General features: G+C 32.1%; 3 protein-coding genes across 3 annotated transcripts in view; 1 reads left to right on the top strand and 2 right to left on the bottom strand.

The window, feature by feature from the left end:
• LOC127706555 (A disintegrin and metalloproteinase with thrombospondin motifs 16-like) overlaps positions 1 to 9,121 on the bottom strand; it is a 35,501-nt gene extending 26,380 nt beyond the window's left edge. The window contains exon 1 of the mRNA XM_052211210.1: positions 9,106 to 9,121. Coding sequence (XP_052067170.1) covers positions 9,106 to 9,121 — 16 coding nt within the window. The remainder of the gene's footprint in view (positions 1 to 9,105) is intronic.
• The window catches only part of LOC127705669 (PHD and RING finger domain-containing protein 1-like), a 290,389-nt gene that overhangs the window by 213,912 nt on the left and 53,721 nt on the right, over positions 1 to 22,756 (top strand). The gene's annotated exons all lie outside the window — the stretch shown is intronic.
• Positions 10,920 to 18,288, bottom strand: LOC127705679 (uncharacterized). The gene is made up of 2 exons (XM_052210024.1): positions 18,249 to 18,288; positions 10,920 to 14,450 (listed from the first exon to the last, which is right to left on the bottom strand). Exon 2 carries the CDS (start codon positions 14,444 to 14,446, stop codon positions 12,758 to 12,760), a length of 1,689 nt encoding a protein of 562 aa, XP_052065984.1. The 5' UTR covers positions 14,447 to 14,450; positions 18,249 to 18,288; the 3' UTR covers positions 10,920 to 12,757.

The following is a 22,756-nucleotide window of genomic DNA, read 5'->3' as shown; positions in this document are numbered from 1 at the left end:
AAAAGCATATACAACAAAGAGGTAGGTTTAATAGATACAACAACAAAAAAAGACATTTTTGCGTGCTACTTTTCGACATGTAGAGTAGTACCTACATTTTTTTTGATTATTTATAAGTAAATCAATACATGCGTAAATTAAGTTCTAATATAAACAATTTAAATAAACTTTTTGCAGGAGCTTGCTATTCTATAAATAGATATGCCTTAATATATAACCAATGATTGCCAATCAGACAACTATATATATATATATATATATATCAAATGAAGTGAATGTAAACAAATAAAGGTCAAAGTACGGTCTTCAACAATGAACAAAACCCATACCGTGCAGTCAGCTATCAAAGGCACCGGTATGACAAAATGTGACATATTCAAACGAAAAATCAAAGTGTAAAAACATCAGGAACAGTTTGGAAAAAGCACACTTTATTAAAGACACTCTCATTGATCAAATCTTTGCTAACAAGTTAAGATTTAATATCCAAAATGTAATCTTAATAAACATCAAAATATGTATACTATATGGACCTTATTGGTTCGAGTTAACAAAGAATACGACGGTAAAGCTAGTCGAGGATAGTGTACATTTTAAGATCAATAAAAGGATAGAGAGGCCGAACGGAAGATTGGTTGACTGATTTTTCTTGCTTAACGTCCAACAGCAAATATTTCATGCATATTTATGACTTACAAATCAACCAAACAAAATGTGGATTCTGTACGGTTTATAAAGCGAGATGAAGGGTGGCAAATTTTGACTGCTCTGAACAAAAGGGCATTTTAGATAGTAGCGTCAAACATTTTGCCTTGCAACCGGCTACCCAATGAATTATCATAGAGTTGTTGCAAGGGTCTGTAACGTGCAGGGAGCGTCCCAATCACCCGTATTTAACGTCCCTATTCTAAGGAGTGGCCATATTTCTATACCCTTTATCAACCATTAATGTTTCCTAAGGGAAAAACATTAAAGAGCTCACTGTTAGTAACTACGGCCATTCCTTATATACAATATACAAGATAATTGGGCTGGACCTAACGACGACAGAAAAAACAAAATGAGCTTACTTCCAGGATCTTCCACGATAAGAGGAACAGTACTTCTGCAGTTTTTTTTTTCTGTGAAAGAAGAGCTGGCATCTTATTCTTATTGGTTGAATTTTCGTCATCCCGTTTTAACAATCTTGTAGATTAATCTACTTATAGTATCATTGTTCATTTGTTAGTCATGCATATGCATGAAATATTTGCTTCTGGACGTTAAGCAAGAAACAACCAACCTAACAATCTTCCGTTTGGTCTCTCTCATTTTTAATTGGTCTCAAACAATCCCTGAATAGCTTAACTGCCATTTAACGTGTGTGCTTCTTTGCATCGTTTGTTCATACACTACTGATATAGAAAATAGGTCGAATACGCTGTAAAGTAGGTTATACACACCACTTATCAATTAAATGTTAAAAATCGCACGAACTTTTGCTCTTCAATTGTTGGAGTTAAACTTTACTTGTACGTCCTAGTTTAATCTATTTCGGATATTTTCATTTTCATTTTTTCCCTTATATATATTTTTGTGTGTGATACACAGAAATTGAAAAAAAAAAATCTTCCTTTCAAATTTTGAAATCATATATACATATACACTTCAAATAGTAAGAAAAACTTGACTTTTTAGAAAGTTTGAATAAGCCAAAGAAAAGAAATAAAAATGTCCAGTTAAAATTAGTTTCTTATTTATTGTTTCTTTAAATTGTATTCTAACTGTAAATCATGTGATAATTTGACCGTGAAATTACGAAAGATCGGTAGGGACATTATGTTTTTAAATTTCTTATTTCAAACTTAGCATTTCTCATTTCTCATTTCGAAGTTAACATTTCTCATTTCCAGCTTGACGTTTCCCGCTTCCAAGTTAGATCTTAGAAATGTCAATTTGAAAGTGAATAATGCTAAAATGGAGATAAGAAATTTTAACACTAGAATATCCCTACCAGTCTTTCGTTGGAAACCGTGCATTAAAACGTTTAAACCCGCTGCAATTGTTTGCACCTGTCCTAAGTCAGGAATCTGATGTTCAGTGGTTGTCGTTTGTTGATGTGGTTCATAAGTGTTTCTCGTTTCTCGTTTTTTATATAGATTAGACTGTGGTTTTCCCGTTTGAATGGTTTTACACTAGTAATTTTTGGGGCCCTTTATAGCTTGCTGTACGGCGTGAGCCAAGGCTCCGTGTTGAAGACTGTACTTTGACCTATTATGGTTTACTAAATTTTGACTTGGATGGAGAGTTGTCTCATTGGCACTCATACCACATCTTCTTATATATATATAACATGCAACATACATTTGAAACATGAACATACAGTATACGTTTAAGTATTAAATACATCCATGAAGGCGTTTCACCAAGATATTATGGATAGATTTCAATAATTAGAAGGGGGTTTGTTATTTGATCTTATTTTATGATAAAGCATGATAAATGCAGGATAATCGATTACATTTATTGATTTAATGACATCTTGGTGTGAAATGGAATGTACATGTAAGGCTGAAGGCAGCGAAAATTACATGTAGTAAGTGTATTCTTTTACACAAGGAAGACCATTGTAATATAAGGCCTATAATTTATACTAATCTGAGTTCTTTCGATTGTAATTTTCATATAGATACAGTTTTATGAAATAAATCACATACCGGGAGTTTTACATAATGCAAGTTTATGATAAAGTCACGAGATGTATATATAATAGAAATTGAATATAACGTTCGCTTCATGGTCAGTGATGCAAAATTGTAAACTTTTATTCTTGTGACAAAACAGAATTTTCTAAATACATCAAAATCGTGACTGTCAGTTTAGCATGCATGACTGAAGTGAAATATAAATAAACAGTTTTTTTTTATAATACTCACTCTACCTTGATATTTGTCATATTTTTAATAGGGTATTGGTACATGAGGTACCGATCATTGATCCAGTATGTTGGGTGCACAACTTTTTTTTCACAAGGGAAGCGAAAAAATTTTTTTTTCTAGTAAAAGTAAGCAGTTATTGAAAACTGCGTTGATTAACAAAATCTTGTTTCTTTATATTATTGAAAAAAAGTCTGTTTTTGTTTTTATTTAAACAAAAAAATATTTGTCAGAAGGAAACAAGAATCCCCCACCCCGCAAAAAAAAAATAGAATGGACAGTGGCTGGTGCATGAGAAGGAAAAATGCTCTTCAATAAAACATGATACTGTCATTTGGAATAAATAAAGATTAATAAATGAATAATAAAAATGACGAGTAAATAAAAACAACCAGTATCGATGTTATTTCTTCGATAAACATGATAATATTTATTGAGGAAGTATGTTCGAAATAATTAAAACCAAATAAAAAAAAAAAATGAATAATTAAAAATACACAAACATCTATTAAATCTTACCTTTTGTGTCAATTAAGCAATTAACATAAATTATTTTAATTAATATCCACAAATAAAACAAACAAGAACGAAACATGACTAACTACTAAACACAAAATACGAAAATGACTGATACTTTAAGATGAAATGATCATGTTCATGTATGACATGGTCGGGTAAATCTTGTACATCCGTCACGCCTCAATTGCTTTATTAAATGGTACATTCCTATGACAAGTTTTTCAGATGACATTACTATAATGTTAAGTCATATAAAGTGACAATCATATTAGTTAAATGCTTGTTTTTAATCTATAAAAAAGACAGCTTATGCAATTTCTGTGTATCACAAGCTGAATTTATGTTTTGGTACAGCCGAGGAGTGTTATGCAGAAAAACATAAATCGAAAATATCTTGTGTAGACGCAGATACACTTTTATTTTCAATTAGAAAAAAAAATACAAATGAAATTTAACTTATCATGCAGAAAATGATGTTTTATTATTTATAGATATACTCGCATGAACATTGAACATCATTCCGTGAAAATTTTACTCGGTTAAACTTTCATCTTTATTTTTGATAAGACTGCGTCCAAAGAAGCATGCTGTTCATTGGCAAGTATTTGGTGCATATTCCGGGCGACAACAAGTAAACGATACACCCAATGGTAAGGTTCTGCAAATGGACCCACGACAATCAAGGTGGGTATTTTGACCGCAACTGGAAAAGGGGGTAAGTTGGATATGGGGCAGAGACACTGCATTGAAACATGTGAATCTTTTGAATATCGTGAAATAGAAAAATAGGTTTCTTATACTTATAAAACGAGGTTAAAACACTCCTCTGACCTTGATTCTTTTTTTCTTTTTTTTTTATTTCATTCGCTATAGTATTTTTTCATCTTTTTTATTGTTATTATGAAGTAGCAGACCAGTTAGGGGAAACTAAGTTCTATAATGCGTAAAATGTTTACAATATTCACGCATTTTCTTTAATGAGGGTCTGGATTGGGGGGTGCTTCATTTCTGTATTTTTAAATTTTTTAGGTAATTTTTCTCTGTTCTTCATATTTTGTTGACCTATTTTTCTCTACTCTTTATTTTTTTCCATTTTCTTTAGATTCGGCCCATTGTTCTCTATTCTGTAAACCCCATCCGGACCCTCTTTAATGAGCTTCGTAGATAATTGAACCATCACTTGTCATAATATCAGAATTTCAGGGATGTATTTAGTCTCCCTAAAACTTAAACAGCTTAAAATTAATCTCGGTCAGCATAAAAAATATCTGTGCTAAAAATATGTAGCTGTGCTTGATTTTATGTGTTTAGCCAAAAATATACCAAAAAATATGATTTATTTGATTGTTAGTTGCTTAACGTCCATTGGAAATACAAGGAGATACCAAGGAAGAAATCAAAAACTGTAAGTTGAAGACAAGTAACACAATAACCATAATATAAAGATAAACAAAATTTCCTCCTTACTTGTTGCATTCAAAAACTAACGTTTACTTGATTAAAAAGTAAGGTGATGAGGTATGACTGCCAACGAAACAACTGTCCATCACACACCAAATAACACTGATGTAAGCAGCTATAGGTCGCCTTACGGCCTTCAACAATAAGCAAAACACCAATACCGTATAGTAAGCTATAAAAGGCCCTGACATGCTGATAACATGGACACATATTGACCTGTTTGTGCCATCTCGTCTAAATTACTGTTTTTTTCTTTTAAATATTGTTCAGTTTTATCCAAGGACGTTTTGACATGAAACATTTCCTGAACATTAAAGTCATAAAATAAAACATTTGTTACATTGTGCATTAAAGGATAATATAATGGTGTAAATGGTCGTGTTTAATATGTTCAGCAGCTAATTATTTCTTTTTCGTGACATAATTATATCAAATTATTGAACTAAGCTGTTGAAAACATAAAAAAAATCAATTTTATTTTATTTAAAGTTTTAAAAACATTTTGGAACTCAGTTGAACTTTCTATGCGCGATTTGCAGATTTTATTTATTCATTTGAGCTGCGTCGGATAGAAGTCGACCTTATGCAAGTGCGTGTATGCATGTACATGTATAAGACTTTAGTTGAATTTTGAGCATTCAAATATAAAATAAAAAAATAAAAGATGATTTTTTGTCTGTTTTGAAGATTGTCTTATAACAGCTGAATTTTCAAACAGTTACAGTCTTTCCATAGCGATTTTTTCAACCCGAAAAAGGTTAACAGATGTATTGATATTCATTTAAATAAGGTTGATTTCTATCCGACGCAGCTCATTTGTTTTTTTTTTTTAAATATTTACGGATTCAACAGAAAACAAATCAATGCATTCATAGCGTAAATAGCGTAAATAGAAAGAAATACATTTTTTAGGCTCCAAATCCTGAGTCTATTAAAAAAAAATTTCTGAAGATAATATAACCGGTCGGGACTTAAAGCATTTCGATTATATTTATTATTGTTATTCGGACTTTAATAATAATTAGTTTTATACTTTATAATCTATTTTTAAAGTCTTGTTAAATTTTCTCATATGACTATATTTTTTTGGTTTTATTGCATGTTCTAAGTAATCAGATTGTGGATTTTGTATCTATTTGTCACACACAGATTGAACAGACTTTTTTTTAACAATGTATTGATTGATTGATTGGTTGATATATTGTTGCTTGCTTAACGTCAAGTGGAAAATATTTCATGCATATTCAGGACGAGAACTATCAACAATAGATACTAAATGTTGGTTCTGCTAAGGTAGGTCGGCCGGAATGAAGGGCGGGGAATTGGAAATGCCACTGGAAATAAGAGTAAGTCAGATATGGTCAGAAATAAATCTGGCCTTTCAACAGAAAGGGACGATATAGGCAAACACCAAAATAAACCCCCCCCCCCCCCAAAAAAAAAAACCCCAAAAAACAATAGTATAACATCTTAAATATTGCTGTTGGACCGTTTTTAAAGTAACATTTAATTTCATATTTTGATACCTGTAGATTATCCGTCATTAATACGTTTTTAATTTAAAATCACGCAATTTACACACTAAATACTAAATTAGTGACTAAAAAGTGTTATTGCATACACAATAACATAATTTTTATCTGTACCTTACAAAACTTTCACGTATGCGGAAACATATCAGGTTGGGTTTTCAATATTTCTGGTGTCAAAATACATAAAAAAAAGTTACTAACATACAAAAAATACAACTGAAAGGTAAAAACTTTATTGTAAAAATATTCTTACCGTAAAATATGTATTTGTCAAGATGAAAAAAAGTACTTTTATTGAATTACTCAAAACATACAAAGGCAAATAAAAAAGAGAAAATTTCAACACAATTAGCATAATTAGAAAAGTCATATTAACATATATTTTGTTTTTGTTTTAATTGAGCAACAAAAAGTTACCTTAGCAAGTTTTTTTGTAGTAGCAGCCACATTTGTTTTACTACCTAAATTGTTGTCGTTACAGTTATATCTAATTTGAATTCTAATATGACGTGCTTCTTTCGCTTTGTAAACAACACCGTAATAAAATTCTCGATATATCAATACTTAGCGAAAACTCAGAGATGTACAAAATAATGGCTATTACAATATACCTCCCACGTAAATCCACATGTATCGTAATCTATGAGCAAACGCTATGCCGATTTCGCTGTGTTAAAATTTGCAAGTTTGAAGATAAAATGAAGAATGAAGGACTTTGAGTTGATGTGTAAGTTTTGACGAGTTAAAACTATGTAAATTCAAGATTTTTTTTATCAATAAGTTTTTATCATGACAGTGGTATTTTAGTGAGTAAAAATGAGGTTTGTCTCATCCGTAGTTTTACTGAATTTTCACAGTCACGTGACTCTATTGTTGCTGATAGACTTGGGGTCAAACCGTGACCTGCTTTCCAACTGTAACTCTCCAAATTCGGATAATATTGCATTAAAATCTGAGGTCATTCGGAGACAAAATTCAGCTTAATACAAAAAATGTAGACATATTTACACTTGTATGCAAATTTTTCCGCTATTACTTAAAATACTAAAGTTCCCGTAAAATTTGACATCACAATTTAAAAAAAATTGACGTCATAATTAAAAAGTGATTGTTGCTTGACGTCAGAAGGTTATTCGGAGACAGATCTAATGTCATTCGGAGATAAAATTCAGCTAAATACCAAAAGTGTAAATACGTTTTATACATATGTATAATTTTGTTTGTATGTTATAATAGTAATTAACCTTTTCTTGTTAAATAACAATTTAGTCCAATTTTACTAAATAAAACGTTTAATGCCTTCAAGTTTGCATATGCATATCAGGACGAAAACATGTAATTTGATATGAATATTAACCCTACTTTGTACTAGACCTACACGCTGAGCCAGGTTTTTAACGTGCTAGTTCAGAAGGTAACAGTCCGCAGGAAGGCATCATGTCACCTTACCCGGACACATGATTCTGACCAGTTTTAGATCTTACTCCTTAATGCCACGTGCTAAGTGGAGAAGCAGCAAATACAAATTTGAAAGTCTTTGGTTTGACCTGGCCGGGGTTCGAACCCACGACCTCCCGCACACGAGGCAAAAACGCTACAATGAACCACTAAGGCGGTGTTGTAGAATTTAGACCGTTCATGTTATGTGTAAAGGTTTACCTTAAGTAACTAACTTGTACAGATTGTTTCAGAATTTTATAGTTATGTGTTTTATGGTTACAAAAAAAACATTTACCGACCCTTTATCGATCATGTATCATGTCTTATCATCGGTTATGACACAACAATGGATAGTTACGGGAGTATCATGACGACTGATCTTATGGACCAGGAACTGCTGACCCTTCCGAAGCACCGGAGTTAACTCCCTGTTATTGGCAGGGCTCGTTTAACTCAATCGAAGTTTCCCGTGCAGTTCTTTTTTTTCTGTTTTCTGTCAGTCATATTTTTTTTTAATTAAAATTCATTGTGGTTTTTATTGTCTATTGGTATATTACAACTCATTCTCATTCTAAATACAATACAAGACCATATACACCTGCTGATTGTTTGTATGTGCAAATTTAATTTATTATTTCTGATTGGATTCTGCCTTTTATCTACAAGGAACAATTCTTTAGATGTATTATTTACATCATTATCTACTTCACAAGTTACAATATTGCAGCTAAGTTGTTACAATATATGTGCCTTATCCTTATTAGGAAATATATGTACTGATGTTGAACAACATTTCACCATTGTATATTCTTTGATCATAAAGATAGTACAATGTGATTTATATTTGATTATAAGTAAAACATGTACATGACTTTTAAGAATACCTTCAAGTGCTCTCAATAGCAGCTTCCAATGACACTGTATAGCATGTGGGGTAGATTTTTATTTTGTTATCTCGTCTGTGGTTTAATAACATGTTATTGCATTTTTCAAGTGCTTATCGGTTTTTTATGTACTTTTTTGTTCAGATATTTTTGTTCATAAATGTATGTACACCTTTCATGTAATGTGTAAGGGTTAGAAAATTACTTTGTACAGATTGCTTAAGAATTTGATAGTAATGTCCTATAGCATGTATAGGGTTAGGCAAAATATTTTTACCGATAAGCTCTCTGCACGTTATGAACCCTTGCAACAACTCTCTGAGGAATCCGTAAGTGGCCTGGTGCAAGGCTAACTTTCTGCCCTATCCATTATGCCTTAATTTTCCAGTTACACTCCTAATTTTCCCGATCTTCATCCCGGACGGCCTTCTTTTCCAGCACCTACCTATTGTATATATTGTTATTTTTTTCTCGTCCTAAAAATGCATGAAATATTTGCCTCTGGAGGGTAAGCAACCAACAATCAATCAATCATTTACCAACCCGTTATTGTAGATGTATGATGCCTTATCATTGGTAATGAAATACAAACGGATAGATACGGGAGTATCATGACGACTAATATAGTAGAACAGTAACTGTTGACCCTGCCGAAGCAACATGTGCAGTTTTTATTGACTCTTTGTATTCAAATGTCTGTTTTCCTTAGTTCGTGTTTTTTTTCTTTGAAATTCTTAGTGGTTATTTTTGTCTCCTTGGTATATCATAACTTATTCTATTTTAAATACAATACAACGTCACAAAAACATGTCGATTTATTTGTATGAGGAAACTATGCAAATATTTCAAACATGATGTTTTTTTATTGATCATTAATTATCTTATTGGAAAAAGTGTTTTTGTTAAAGGACCGATTCTTTAGATGTATCATTTACATCATTCTCCACTTCTAATCACAGTTACAATTAAGCAGCAAAGTTTATATATATATATATATGTATATATATAAACAAGTCTAAATTGAAAACATATATATATGGGCCGTATCCTTATCCATCTTTATTAGAAAATATTTGCACTGATGTTGAACAACCTTTCATTATCGTATATTCTTTGATCATAGTCTAGTGTGATTGATATTTGGTTTTTAGTAATACATGTACATGACTTCGTAAACAAACATCTTTTGATAAAAGATGTCAGCATTTTTAATATAAGGGATGTTTTAAACATGTTAGAATCCCTTCTTTGATCAGAATCTATATTCGATTGATGGTATATTATCTTATCTACAATATGTACCCTCAGCAATGAATCAATTTAACTGAGCTAAAATTCATATCCGCAACAGACAACTTTTAATGATTGGTAAAATCTGCTAGATCAGTTCGTTGCATCTTATTCCTTTTAGTACCATTGTTCGGCAATAGTTTAAGAGTGTATTACACTTTAAAATAAAATAAACATTGCATTATTTTTTCTGGCTGTATCATTGACACTTTCTTTTCGAGAGCAATTAGGAGACGTAATCGAATATGCATTCAATGCATTTATATAGATACCTGTTCATTGTTGAAGACTGTTATTGATTTCTCAATGTCTTTTGGGTATTTGATTTGTTGTGTTGCTGTCTCAATAACGTATATCCCACACCTTTTTTTATTCCTTAATGTAAAAGAAGCTAAATCATATGTTAAATATTTTAAGATAAATGAAGAATGTGTCCATGGGACAGAGATGCCATCGCTAGTAAATATACTGCAAATTCTGCAATTTTTCAATTTACAAAGGGATACAACTCACGAACGGCGGAAAAGACGCCATCCAAATTCGAACTTGATATGTGTTTGGTGCTAATAAGCATTGTGTATACGTTTCATAACATTTGATTGAGGCTAACTAAAGTTAGAATTCGGAAACGGCAAATTTAGCAATTTTCCCATTTATTAAGGGACATAACTCGACAACAAGGAAAGTGAAGCCACCAAAATTCAAAATTGATCTGAGTTTGGTAGTAATAAGCATTGTGTATAAGTTTCATAACATTTGGTTGAGGCAAACTAAAGTTAGAGAACGGAAACTTATTTGGGACGTTCAAGATGTAGATATGTTGTGTGACCATATATTAGCACACGCTTATCTATAAAGTTGGTTTTGAAAACTCGATAATGATTATACAGATTTATTTTTTTTTTACTCTAAATAAGTGCAAAGCAGCTTCCAAAGACACTGACACATTTAGTATTGTTTTTAGTTTATGATGTCACATCAAACAACAGTGCGTTATCGTTCTTCATGTTTGCATCTAACAACTTGTTAGTCACCAAGTAATAATGCAATACAGAGGGTCTCTTTAGACCTTCCTTTGTAGACAAGACTTGTCTATGTCATTGTCTATCAGGGGAGATAACTACAACATTGCAAGAATCAGTCCCTATCACATACACATTACCAAAGTTGTCCACAGACAAACCAAGTGGATACTTCAATATGCGTCCATCTTTGAATAGCCATTTCACTTGTCCTTGCATACTAGCGCATGCCACTATGTTCGTGTCTGGGTCTGTAAATATTTATACTGTCATTGAATGTTGTTACGTACGAACTATCACTTAGTTTTGAATTTATGATTGTACTAACGGAATCATCACTCAAATTGATTTTCTTCAACCCTTTCCCTCTGCCAAAATATATCAAGTCTTTATCCTTTAGTGCCAGACCATCATTTCTCGCGCCATCATGTATTGTTTTCGTGAATTTCTTAAATTTTATATCTATTAATTTTATATTTGGTACGAAATAACAAGAGGTAACAGCTAAAATATTTTCGCTTAAATATATAACATCAAAAACCTGTCCGAGATAAGTTTGAAGTCTTTGGATCCATTAGATTTGACTACTGTTACATTACTGTTACATGGTAGGTAACAGGTAAACACCATTCTACTGTCAGGAAGCATTGTACAACCGCTTACTTCTTTACTATACGTATTAACGGTCTGAACCAACGTTAATTGCAAGTTATATAAGGACTTTGCAAGTACAGGAATCATCAGCACGGCTTGTTTATCATTCTGCCTTATAAATGGAATATCACTTGGTCTCGTCTCTTTAACAACTTTTCCAAATGTTTTAACATTGCTCGCAAATTTCTCTAAAGTTTTGTCGATCTTACAAAAGAAACGAGAATGGCTGAGACTACCGCTTTTGTTAATCGATTGTATGAACTTTTCCTTTGTAGCAATGTCACGCTCCATTTGTTTCAAAGTAAGAAACGTCTGCAGTTCAGAAGCGTGCTGCTTTGTTTTCAGATAGCTTGATTGAAATTCTTTGATTTCTTTTTCATTTTGCTCGAATGATTTTAGGAATAGTTGAATATTTTCATTTTCCTTATCAATGGTTAAGTTTAGTTCATTTATTAACTTCTTCTGAAGGAAGTCTAGATGATCGTTAATTGCTTCACTAGCCTGTTGAATTTTGTTTTCAACTTTTACTGTATGTTTTCGTATGAAAATTAGATTTTATATACCTCTCCTGAGGTTGAATTGCTGTCTAATTGCAAAATAACCGAAATTTCCTTTTGCTCATATAAATCGGTTATTAATACATTGTACTCCCAAACATACATTTATAGAACATTGGTGTCACAAGGTCTGATTATTGTGCAATGAACAATAAATCTTGAATTTAAAGTGTCAGTCCTTAAAGGGTTTTAACACCTATATAGGCATCTCGATATGCTACGTAAGAGAAATACATCTAAAAGTGTATGAAGACTGTCAGCAATATAACGTTACACATACATTAAAGATGCGAAAATGTTATGACGAGTAATTGTTTTGTATAACTAAAGAACTGTTTTTTAAAATATGAGCACATGATGCCTTGAATACTAGTAGTTGATTATGATAAAAATTACAAAAAACAAACAATTTTTTTTTGAATTTGTATCCCCAAAATAATAAACAGATCCCAAAGACACCAAAAATTTAGTTTTGTTTTAAGTCTATGATGAAACATCATACAAAAATGCCTTTCCATTGAAGTTTGCTACTAACAACTTGTTAGTTAATAGATCATAGTGCAAAACAGAGGGATTTGTAAGACCTTCATTTGCAGATAATATCTGTCTATACCGTTGTCTATCAGGGGAAATAACTACCACATTGCAAGAATCACCTCCTATAACATACACATTACCATCATTGTCTACAGATATACCAAGTGGACACTTTAGAATACTTTCATCCTTGAATTTCCAGTTTATTTGTCCACGCACACTAGTGCATGCTACTGTGTTCGTTTCAGGATCTGTATAGATTATGCTTTCATTGAATTTTGTTACGTACGACTTTTTACTTAATTTTGATATTATAATTGGACAAACAGAATTGTCACTGAAACAGAGTTTGTTCAACCCTTTCTCTCTTCCACAATATATCAAGTCCTTATCCTTTAGTGCCATGCCATCATTACTGGAGCTAACATGCATTGTTTTTTTGACGTTCTTTAATTGTACATCTATTAAAAAAATATTATTTGAGTATATACCAGAGGTTACAGCTATAGTATTATCGTCTAGATTTACAACATCATAAGCGTAACCTGATTTAATTTCAAAGTTTTTCGTTCCGTCAGGTCTGACTACTGTAAGATAACTTCCATGTTTCATGTAACAAGTGAACACCATTCTACCGTCAGATAGCATTGTGCAACCTCTAACTTCTGAACTATAGGTATTAACGGACTGAATCAACGTTAATGTTAAGTCATCTATGGACTTGGCTTGTACAGGGATCATCAACTGGGCTTGTTTATCCCTCTGTCTTACAAAGCGGATATCACTTGGCTTTGTCTCTTTTACGATTTCTCCAAAAGTTTTAACATTGTTTGTCAATTTCTCCAAAGTTGCATCGATCTTACAAAAGAAACGAGTATGGTTCAGACTTCCGCTATCGTTAATTGATTGCATGAATTCTTCTTTTGTTGCTGCATCATTCTCCATTTGATTCAAAGCAAGAAACGTCTGCAGTTCAGAAGAATGCTGCTTTATTTTTAAGAGGCTTGATTGAAATTCTTTGATTTCTTTCTCATTTTGCTCAACTGATTTTAGGAATTGTTGAATATTTTTATTTTCTTTATCAATGGTTAAGTTTAGTTCTTCTATTAACTTCTTCTGAAGTGTGTCTATATGACTGTTAATTGCTTCCCTAGCCTGTAGTATTTTCTTTTCAAATTGTTCTTTCTTGTCCGCTAGTGAAAGTAAATTTTCTTCGCCATCTTTCTTGACTCTTTGAATGAACTTATTCATATCGGAAAGGATAAGCTCGATTTCGTGAAAAGCGTTTGATGATTTTACATCTTTTATAGCGTCATCTATATCAACAATATCTTTACATTCATTGTGTTCTTCGACAACACATTTCTTGCAGCATGGACAGTCATGCTTTTTACAAAATATATGGTACTTTTTGTTATGTTTTCTGCAAGACTGTGCAATTTGAAGAACCGCGGTTGGTAAGTTTTGGTAATCATCAATGGGTACGATGTCATGATCACGTGATGATTTTGAAATGCTGTGGTGTTCGTTACAGTCATCACAAAGACCTTCGTCGCATTCGGAACACCACACTACTGATGGTTTAGTGACATGTCGAAAATCACAGATACCACAGACTGACCAATTACTTGCCATAGTCCTAAAAGTAAATTTAATTAAATTCAATATAGTTTATAAAATAATCTGTTACAACATTTTTGTGAACAACAGTGAACAAAAATTAACCATCAGTCGACCGAACCTCTTAACTATCAACTTTTTTTTTATCGATATCTCTATAAGGATATTTATAATAATCGTCAAGACTTACACTGCTCTGCACTCAACCGTGCTGAGATTATTTTTACGTTACTACTGTGGATTCATTTATTTTCGTGGGTACCTATTTTCGTGGATTGCAGAAAACTTGCATTTTTGTGGATATGTGATTTCTTGGTTTTGCAGAAGTCTGCATACAACCTGATAGAAATTTGTATTTCGTTGAACATTTAAATTAGTGGTTCACCTGTACCAACGAAACCCACGAAAATGTGTATCCAACGAATAATAATGAATTCACAGTATCTAACTAAATGAACAGTCCAAGATATTGAATCTAGATTCGCATTACTATACAAATAACATGTTTTAACATAACAAACTATATATGTTTAATTAATTAAAAAAAAATATACATTACACACAGGAATTATAAGTTCAATGTTTTCAATTAGGTTTTATATTTACTTTTATCAATAAATTGAAAACATTGAATGTCTGTGACTCATTATACAATATTGCAGCCGAAATACCTCTTATACCGATATGATCTGGTTAACCTATAAAGATATATTTGTCTTTAGAATATTCCAAATGTAAAAATGGTTTCAAACTTAGTGCAATATGACATTGGTTTCTATCGCCTGTATCGTCGTTTAAAACTATGTCTGAATTCATAGTTTGAAATGTTTAATATTTTTTAAAAAGATGGAAAAGTCTTGACAACTTGTCCTGACTGGAATGATAGTCCTATTGATGACTTTTCCTCTTCTATGAAGCGCAGCAACCGATATAAGAGTGAAGGACGGTTTAAAATTATATCAGCAAGTTGAATACTTTCAGTAATTGTGATCATTCTTTGAAACTGCATACTTGTATGGATTGAGTTTTGTTTGTACAGCTATAATTTTCCGCTACTTTATCTTAATGATTTTATTTTTCGATTTGGAGAATTACGTGCTGATTGTATATGCTAGACAGCTTCTGTTTAATTTAAAAACAAAGGTGTAAGAATCGGGATGATTTAGAACATGACACATTGTAAAGACACCTGTCTATTGAGAAAGTTATCTAGATGTGCACTGTTCCTTTATAATGATTCAAGATTATGCCACTTTACTGCTAAATATTTGAAATTTTAATTGTTTGTGCTTATTTGAATAAAGAGACTGACATCTAGGCGCAATGAGTTGGGTGTTTTCATGCGTAAATTTAGCGACCATTTAATTGATTAATAATTATATCAGTAATAATTCGTTTGTTTATTGCTAAATATTTACGACCATTGTGATTTTCTGATTTTTTCGTATAATCAACGATATCAAGAATGACAGAGGGTAGTTATATAATTTCATTATATCCTTATACGTCTCAATCTCGCTATTGTGAATTCCAAAAAGTACTCACAGTTTTTACCTGCTATTATTTTTCTTTTTATTCCTCTGTTCGTGCTTGCTCACATAAATATCCTCGAACGTTATGTCGTTAAAATACATCGCCTGATATTGATTGTTAGTACAAAACATTATGATGGAAGCGATGGGATCTTTAGGCATGCAAAATGCAGTGGGTTTTTTTTGGGGGGGGGGAAGGAGGGTAGGTGGACATCGGATTTATTTTTTATTATATAGTTTTATTCTTAAGACATAGGGCAAATTATTCCTTAATTTGTTTCAAAAACTGGGACAGAATCAGAAATGTTTTAAGACTTCCTGGATGAAAATCGCAGTCTTTTGACATACTCATGATATTTAAACCGTATTCAATTATTTTTTATATTTCTGTTATAGATATGCAGTGGTAAATTGCTAGCTGTTTATGCAAAATTGCATATTTCAAATTTTGCATAAAAGGAATAAAGAACCAAACCAAAATGAATTATGGTGTATTCGATAGAGAATTTATGTTATTTTTTCCAATAGAAATTTGGTTTCGGTTAACAATGGTCTTCTTGACAATTTTGGGATAATTGCTGAAATTTTTCTAAAATCTAGCAAGAATGCATGCAGTTTTAAGTCATCTATATGCATTGACAACCTTCAAATAAAATATTCGGAATTATGCCGAGAAGTTAATAATACCTTATAGTAAACATATGAATCGGGTAACATAATGTGTGTTTTAGTAAACATTAAAAACTGCTCTTGTTTTGATATGAATTGATTAAATATTGATTGACACCTTTTTTTATTGTGGTAAAATGAGAATGATAAAAAAGTTTAGTTTAAATCAAAACAAATTTTTAAAAATCTTGATCATGTATTGTTGATGTTAAAACAACATGGTTGTCTCTAGAAGAAAACAAACCATGCCCCTCCATCCAGCAACACCAATGGAAGATGAATTGTCGGTGCCTTAGAGATGGGACAAATCTGTTTAATAAATACGCTGATTTGGAACTTTTTTTTTATTGAATTAAGATTTTACTGACATATACCATTATTAAGCTGAATGATTTGTTCGAGTCCTCATGTGATTGAAGTTTTGTTTTCGAAAAAAAAAATGCTAGTGGATAATGTCGAAATATTTTGATATTTTGCATTGTTGCACCGTCTTTATCACCCATGCTTAAGTTGTCCCACCTCTTTTGGTTCTCTTAGGAATTTCTCCTTATGAAATTGTCTGTACTCATTGTATTGTTATATGATTGTTATTTGTTCCCATCTCCAAAGGTGACTGGGAATAGAAAAACGGTCACTTTGGTCTTCGACCAGCAATACATTTTAAAATCCTTGCGAAAGTGGGCATCTGTTTGGCTGTATAGGTACACAGTCACGTCCGGTCAGAATTGGAACGTCAAATCAAATGACTCGTGTAGAGATTGCCACGCGCACTGTACGTTAAAAATCCTTGCAATAACTCTTTCAGTGGTCCGTAGGTGACCTGTTGCAAGGCAAAATCTCTACCCATATCCAGTATACCTTCATTTTACAGTGGCAGTCCAAATTTCCTTGATCTTCATCCCGAAAACCTCTATTACAGGATCTGCCTATTGTATTCATTGATAATTTGTTTTCGTTCTGAACTTTGATAATTGCCACAGACGTTATGCAAACATCAATAACTCAATCTGTTTCTATCCAGGACCCTTTCATCCCTGGAAGTTTTGGATTATAAATATTTTTTCTTCCCATGCTCGTCCATCAAAACAACCTTTTCTCTCATGTGCCAATTTGGCATTTGATTGGACATTTTAGTTGGCGACATATGTTCTAATTGTTTTTACACACCAACATTAGTTTAACCCCAGTTCTTAATAAAAGTATGTATATTGTTCAATCAATGTAAACACTCAAAACAAACTTTTGCACGGATGAGTTCATGAGTAGAGCTAACATATATCATACGGTACTTAAAGAAAGGTTCCGATTTAAGTATTCCTCAGTTAAGTGAGGACTTATTAAGTAGTTTTATGCATACGATTTAAGAATTTTACTCAACTTATGGAAATCTTAGTGAAATCTTAGTTTAAGGAACACTTAAATTGAGAGGTTTTATGCTTACGTGCCCAGTTTAAAAACGAAAGTAGGACACAAGAAATATAAATAAACCTGACAACTGTACATATATAAAAAAAAATAAGCTCTGACAGATTTGCGGTTTAAGATTGTCATTAATTATTACTTTCACATCATGCCAAAAAAGTTTATTTTTGACATTTTACCTTAAAAATACATACCATGGAATGATAATAATTTGTTAACCGGAAAGGGCGTGATTGTCCCTACATGCAATATTTTTCCGCAACTATAGATAATATTGATAAACTTAAATTGCGGCAGTTTTTAAATGTGTACAGTGGGAAATCAGAAAATCCTGTACATTATCAGGGTTAGTGTGAGAAAGTCTGAGTTTAGAAAAAAGATAAACATTGAGTCATAATTTTTCCGGAAAATATAGGTAATATCATTTTAACGATGTAACAATATTCCTTACGGAAGAACAAATCGTACTTTGTTTTGCTTTGTTTTTGTTATACAAAATACACATTTATTCTAATAAGATATCATGCTTACCAACTTAAATATTATATCATCAAATATATATATATATTTTGACCAGGATTTTAAGGAATACGTGATCGAGAAGTGGAAAAGATTTCTAGACGGCTGCTTCATTTCATAGACAAAATCTATGAATGAACTTCTTTTATTTCAACAGATTCTGAATTCCTTAAATTCATTTATCCAATTTACAGTGGAAACAAGTGAAAAAGAATGACCATTCTCAGATATCACAATAATGATTTCCAGTAATCAAGTTATTATCACCAACATATTTTATAAAAAGACAGATACTCATCAGTACTTAAATTTCCATTCATGCCATCCAACGCACACAAAATGAAATATCCCTTTCTGTATGGCCAGACGGATCTGTGCGATAGTCACAGACAAAGACCTACGAGAAATCAGGCTGAACAAACTGAAGTCGTAACTACGACTTCAAAAGTACCCGTTGAGCCTGATCTAGGCCAGTGTCAAAAAAGCTAAAGAACTCAGTATAGCTCAACTTAGAACACCAAAACAAAACACAGCAAAAAACATCATTTCGTTTGTGAACACATATGATCCTGGCATCACAAATGTGTATAACGCCATAAAAATGAATTTACCAGTTGAAATGGAACGCGAGATATGAGGAACATCATTACTGTAGAGCCAATCTTTTTCATTTATATTTTTGTTAATACATGTTTTGTTCATAAATGTACACACACCTTTTATGTAATGTATAAGGGTTAGATAATTTACTTTTACCGATTGTTTATTATTTAAGAATTTGATGGTAATGTCAAGGAAGAAGAAATTTTCCCTGACAGTACTACTGAAATTAGACCTCGTCTTTAATTTCCAAAACTGTTGTCTGTACAGTTATATTTAATTTAAAAAAATATATATCAACGGAAGATTAAATAACTGCTTATAAATGCACAATTTCTATTCATACATTGTAGTATTAAGCCCTTTTGTGTTATGTGTAAAGGTTTATCTTAAGTAATTAACTTGTACCGAATGTTTGATAGTAATGTTCTTTAGAGTTAGAAAAAACTGTTTACCGACTCTTTATCGAACATGCATGATGTCTTATCATCGGTTATGACACAACAATGGATAGTCATGGAAGTATCATGACGACTAATGTAATAGAACAGGAACTGCTGACCCTTCGAAAGCATCAGAGTTAACTCCCTGTAATTGTCAGGGCTCATTTAACTAAATCGTAGTTTCCTATGCAATTCTTTCTTTCTGTTTTCTGTCGGTCATTAATTTTTTCTTTAAATTCGTTGTGGTTTTTATTGTCGCTTGGTATATCATAGCTCATTCGCATACTAAATACAATACAACACCATATACACCTGCTGATTGTTTGTATGTGCAAATATCTAACCAAGATATTTGCTTTTAATTTATTATTTCTGATTGGATTCTGCCTTTTATCTACATGGAACAATTCTTTGGATGTATCATTTAAATCATTATCTACTTCACAAGTTACAATATTGCATCTAATTTGTTTTCAATAGATGTGCCGTATCCTTATTAGGAACTATATGTACTGATGTAAAACATATACATGACATTTAAGAAAACATTCAAGTGCTCTCAATGGCAGCTCCCAATTACATTGTATCGCGTGTGGTGTACATGTTTATTTTGTTATCTCTTTTGTGGTTTAATAACCTGTTAATGCATTTTCCCAGCGTTTATCGTTTTTTAATTTTTTTTCTTGTTTAGATATCTTTGTTCATGTGATGTGTAAGTGTGAGAAAATCAACTTGTACCGATTGTTTAAGAATTTGATAGTTATGTCTTATAGGCTTAGGCGAAAGATATTAACCTTTAAGCTGTCTGCACGTTAAAAACCCGTACAGCAACTCTTTGAGGGGTCCGTGAGTGGTCTGTTGCAAGGCTGAATTTCTGCCCCTATCCAATATATACCCTCATTTTCCAGTTGCAGTCCAAATTTTCCCGACCGTCATCTCTATTATAGAACCTACCTATTGTACCTACTAATTGGCTGGGTTGTGTAATCCAATCGTAGTTTCCTGTGCAGTTCTTTTTTTGTCTGTTCCTGTCTTTCTTTCTTTTATAGTGGGTTTTATTGTCTCCTTGGTATATCATAACTTATTCTAATTCTAAATACAACACAACGTCATACACATCTTCTTGTGTTTTGTATGAGGAAACTGTGCAATTATTTAAAACAAGAGTTTTGCTTTTGATTTATTGTTTCTGACTGGATAAAGCTTTTTACCTACAAGGAACAATTCTTTAGATGTATCATTTACATCATTATCTACTTCACATATTACACTAGTGCAGCAATATGGATTGTGTCAATATATGTGCCGTGTCCTTATTAGTAAATATTTGAACAGATGTTGAACAACCTTTCATCATTGTGTATTCTTTGATTATAAAGATAGTAAAGTGTGATTTTGTATTGGGTTTTAAGTAAAACATGAACATGACTTTGTAACGGAACATCATTTGATAAGAGATATCAGCACAATCTAAATAGAGGATGTTTCATACTTTTTTTAATCATATCGTTCTTCATAAATCTATATTCGATTGGTGTATATATTATATTCTCTTGTTATGGTTGAGCCATTTATCTATTTCCCGCATGAAGACAAACTTTTCGTATCACACTGAACGGAGTTCGATATGAATAAGTGATACGAAAATTAACTACATTTTGTTGGCCAATTTACCCCGAATAGTTGACTCGTTATATTCCACTGCTCTACGATGGCTGCATTAACGCCTGCACGCTTTTAAAAAAAGTATCTTGTTATGATTTAGGTAAAACTTACATTAATTTTGTCTATTTTATAAAGTTTTATTTTCTAATGTGATTTTTAATTAAAAGTACCCATTTGCACTGTTGATATTTGAATGGCTGGCTCATTTGATACGCATTTCTTTTTTAAAACACTTCTATTGACCTAGCTATAAAATGTCTTTTTTTTCCTTTATTTTCTGTATGGTTGTGGCCTGGTATCTATTTCCCGCATGAAGAGACATTTTTCATATCACACTGAATGGAATCCGATATAAATAAGAGATACGAAAAATACGCGAATTTGGTCGGCTTACACTGAAATGTGTAACGAAATTTCAACATTTCAATCGGCTATTTGTAAGGTCAATGATGACTTTCAAAGGTCACAGTTTTGGTTCCTGTCAAAATATTTTCAATACCGTTAACGGACTTATATTTGAAGTGAAGCTTGCGAAATTGAAAAGCTTTAACCAGGACAAAGACACGTTTTACCATAAGAGTAATAGGTTTAACAACTCGTGAAAATTGGATTTGTACCTTCAGAGATAAATTAAATCAATGAGTTAAAATAGTTATCTACAACAGACAAACTTTAATGACTGGTAATTTCTGCTAAACCAGTTCTTTGACTCGTGCTTTAGCCCTATTTGTTCGGCAATAGTTTTTAGAAGTCACTGCCCTTTGAAATAATTCAAATATTGCAACAGACGATATCCCGGTCGTTTTTCTTGTTGTGTAATGGATATTTTCTATAGCGCCTTTGAATGTCGTAATCGGGTATCTATATAGTGAATTCATATAGCCACCCGTTCATTGTTGAAGACTGTGTGATGATCTCTAGATATTTATGGTTATTTTTGTTGTTGTGTTGTTGTCTAAATAACGTATACCCCACATCTGCTTTGATTCCCTTTTTAAGGAGCTAAAACCAAGGATTCCTTTTTATATGTAAATATAATTAAAAGCATATAGTAACTTCAAATTTTCAGTTGAATTGTCTACTGTTTTTTATTTCATCCCTAAATAAGGTAGTCGTGGAAGTTCGAAACCATAATTAAGGTCTTGAATATTTGTTTATAAAGAAGGAAAATCATCTTGTTGGAAAGGTGCAAATTAGGACCAGGATCGTTTTTCCAGATATAGCGACACACATTAACTGGTAGATTGAGTTGGTATACGATAATGACAAATAAAGTGAAGAAAGTAACCTGTTAAAAAAATAAAATATCACTGATGACGTCTATACTGGAAAAAATAATTAAAAGGACTGAGTTCCAGCTGCAAGCACCTGATGATGCATCAAATGAATAAGGACTGTCCGTTTTGTACAGTCGCTTTTAGGGGGAATTTTTAGGTCAAAAACCACATGTCTAAACTTACTATTTGTATACAGCA

Source organism: Mytilus californianus, unplaced genomic scaffold (genome assembly GCF_021869535.1).
Source record: "Mytilus californianus isolate M0D057914Y unplaced genomic scaffold, xbMytCali1.0.p SCAF_6, whole genome shotgun sequence".
Classification (NCBI taxonomy): Eukaryota; Metazoa; Mollusca; class Bivalvia; order Mytilida; family Mytilidae; genus Mytilus; species Mytilus californianus.
Note: the sequence above shows the minus strand (reverse complement) of the source record. Positions and strands in the feature narration are given on the sequence as shown.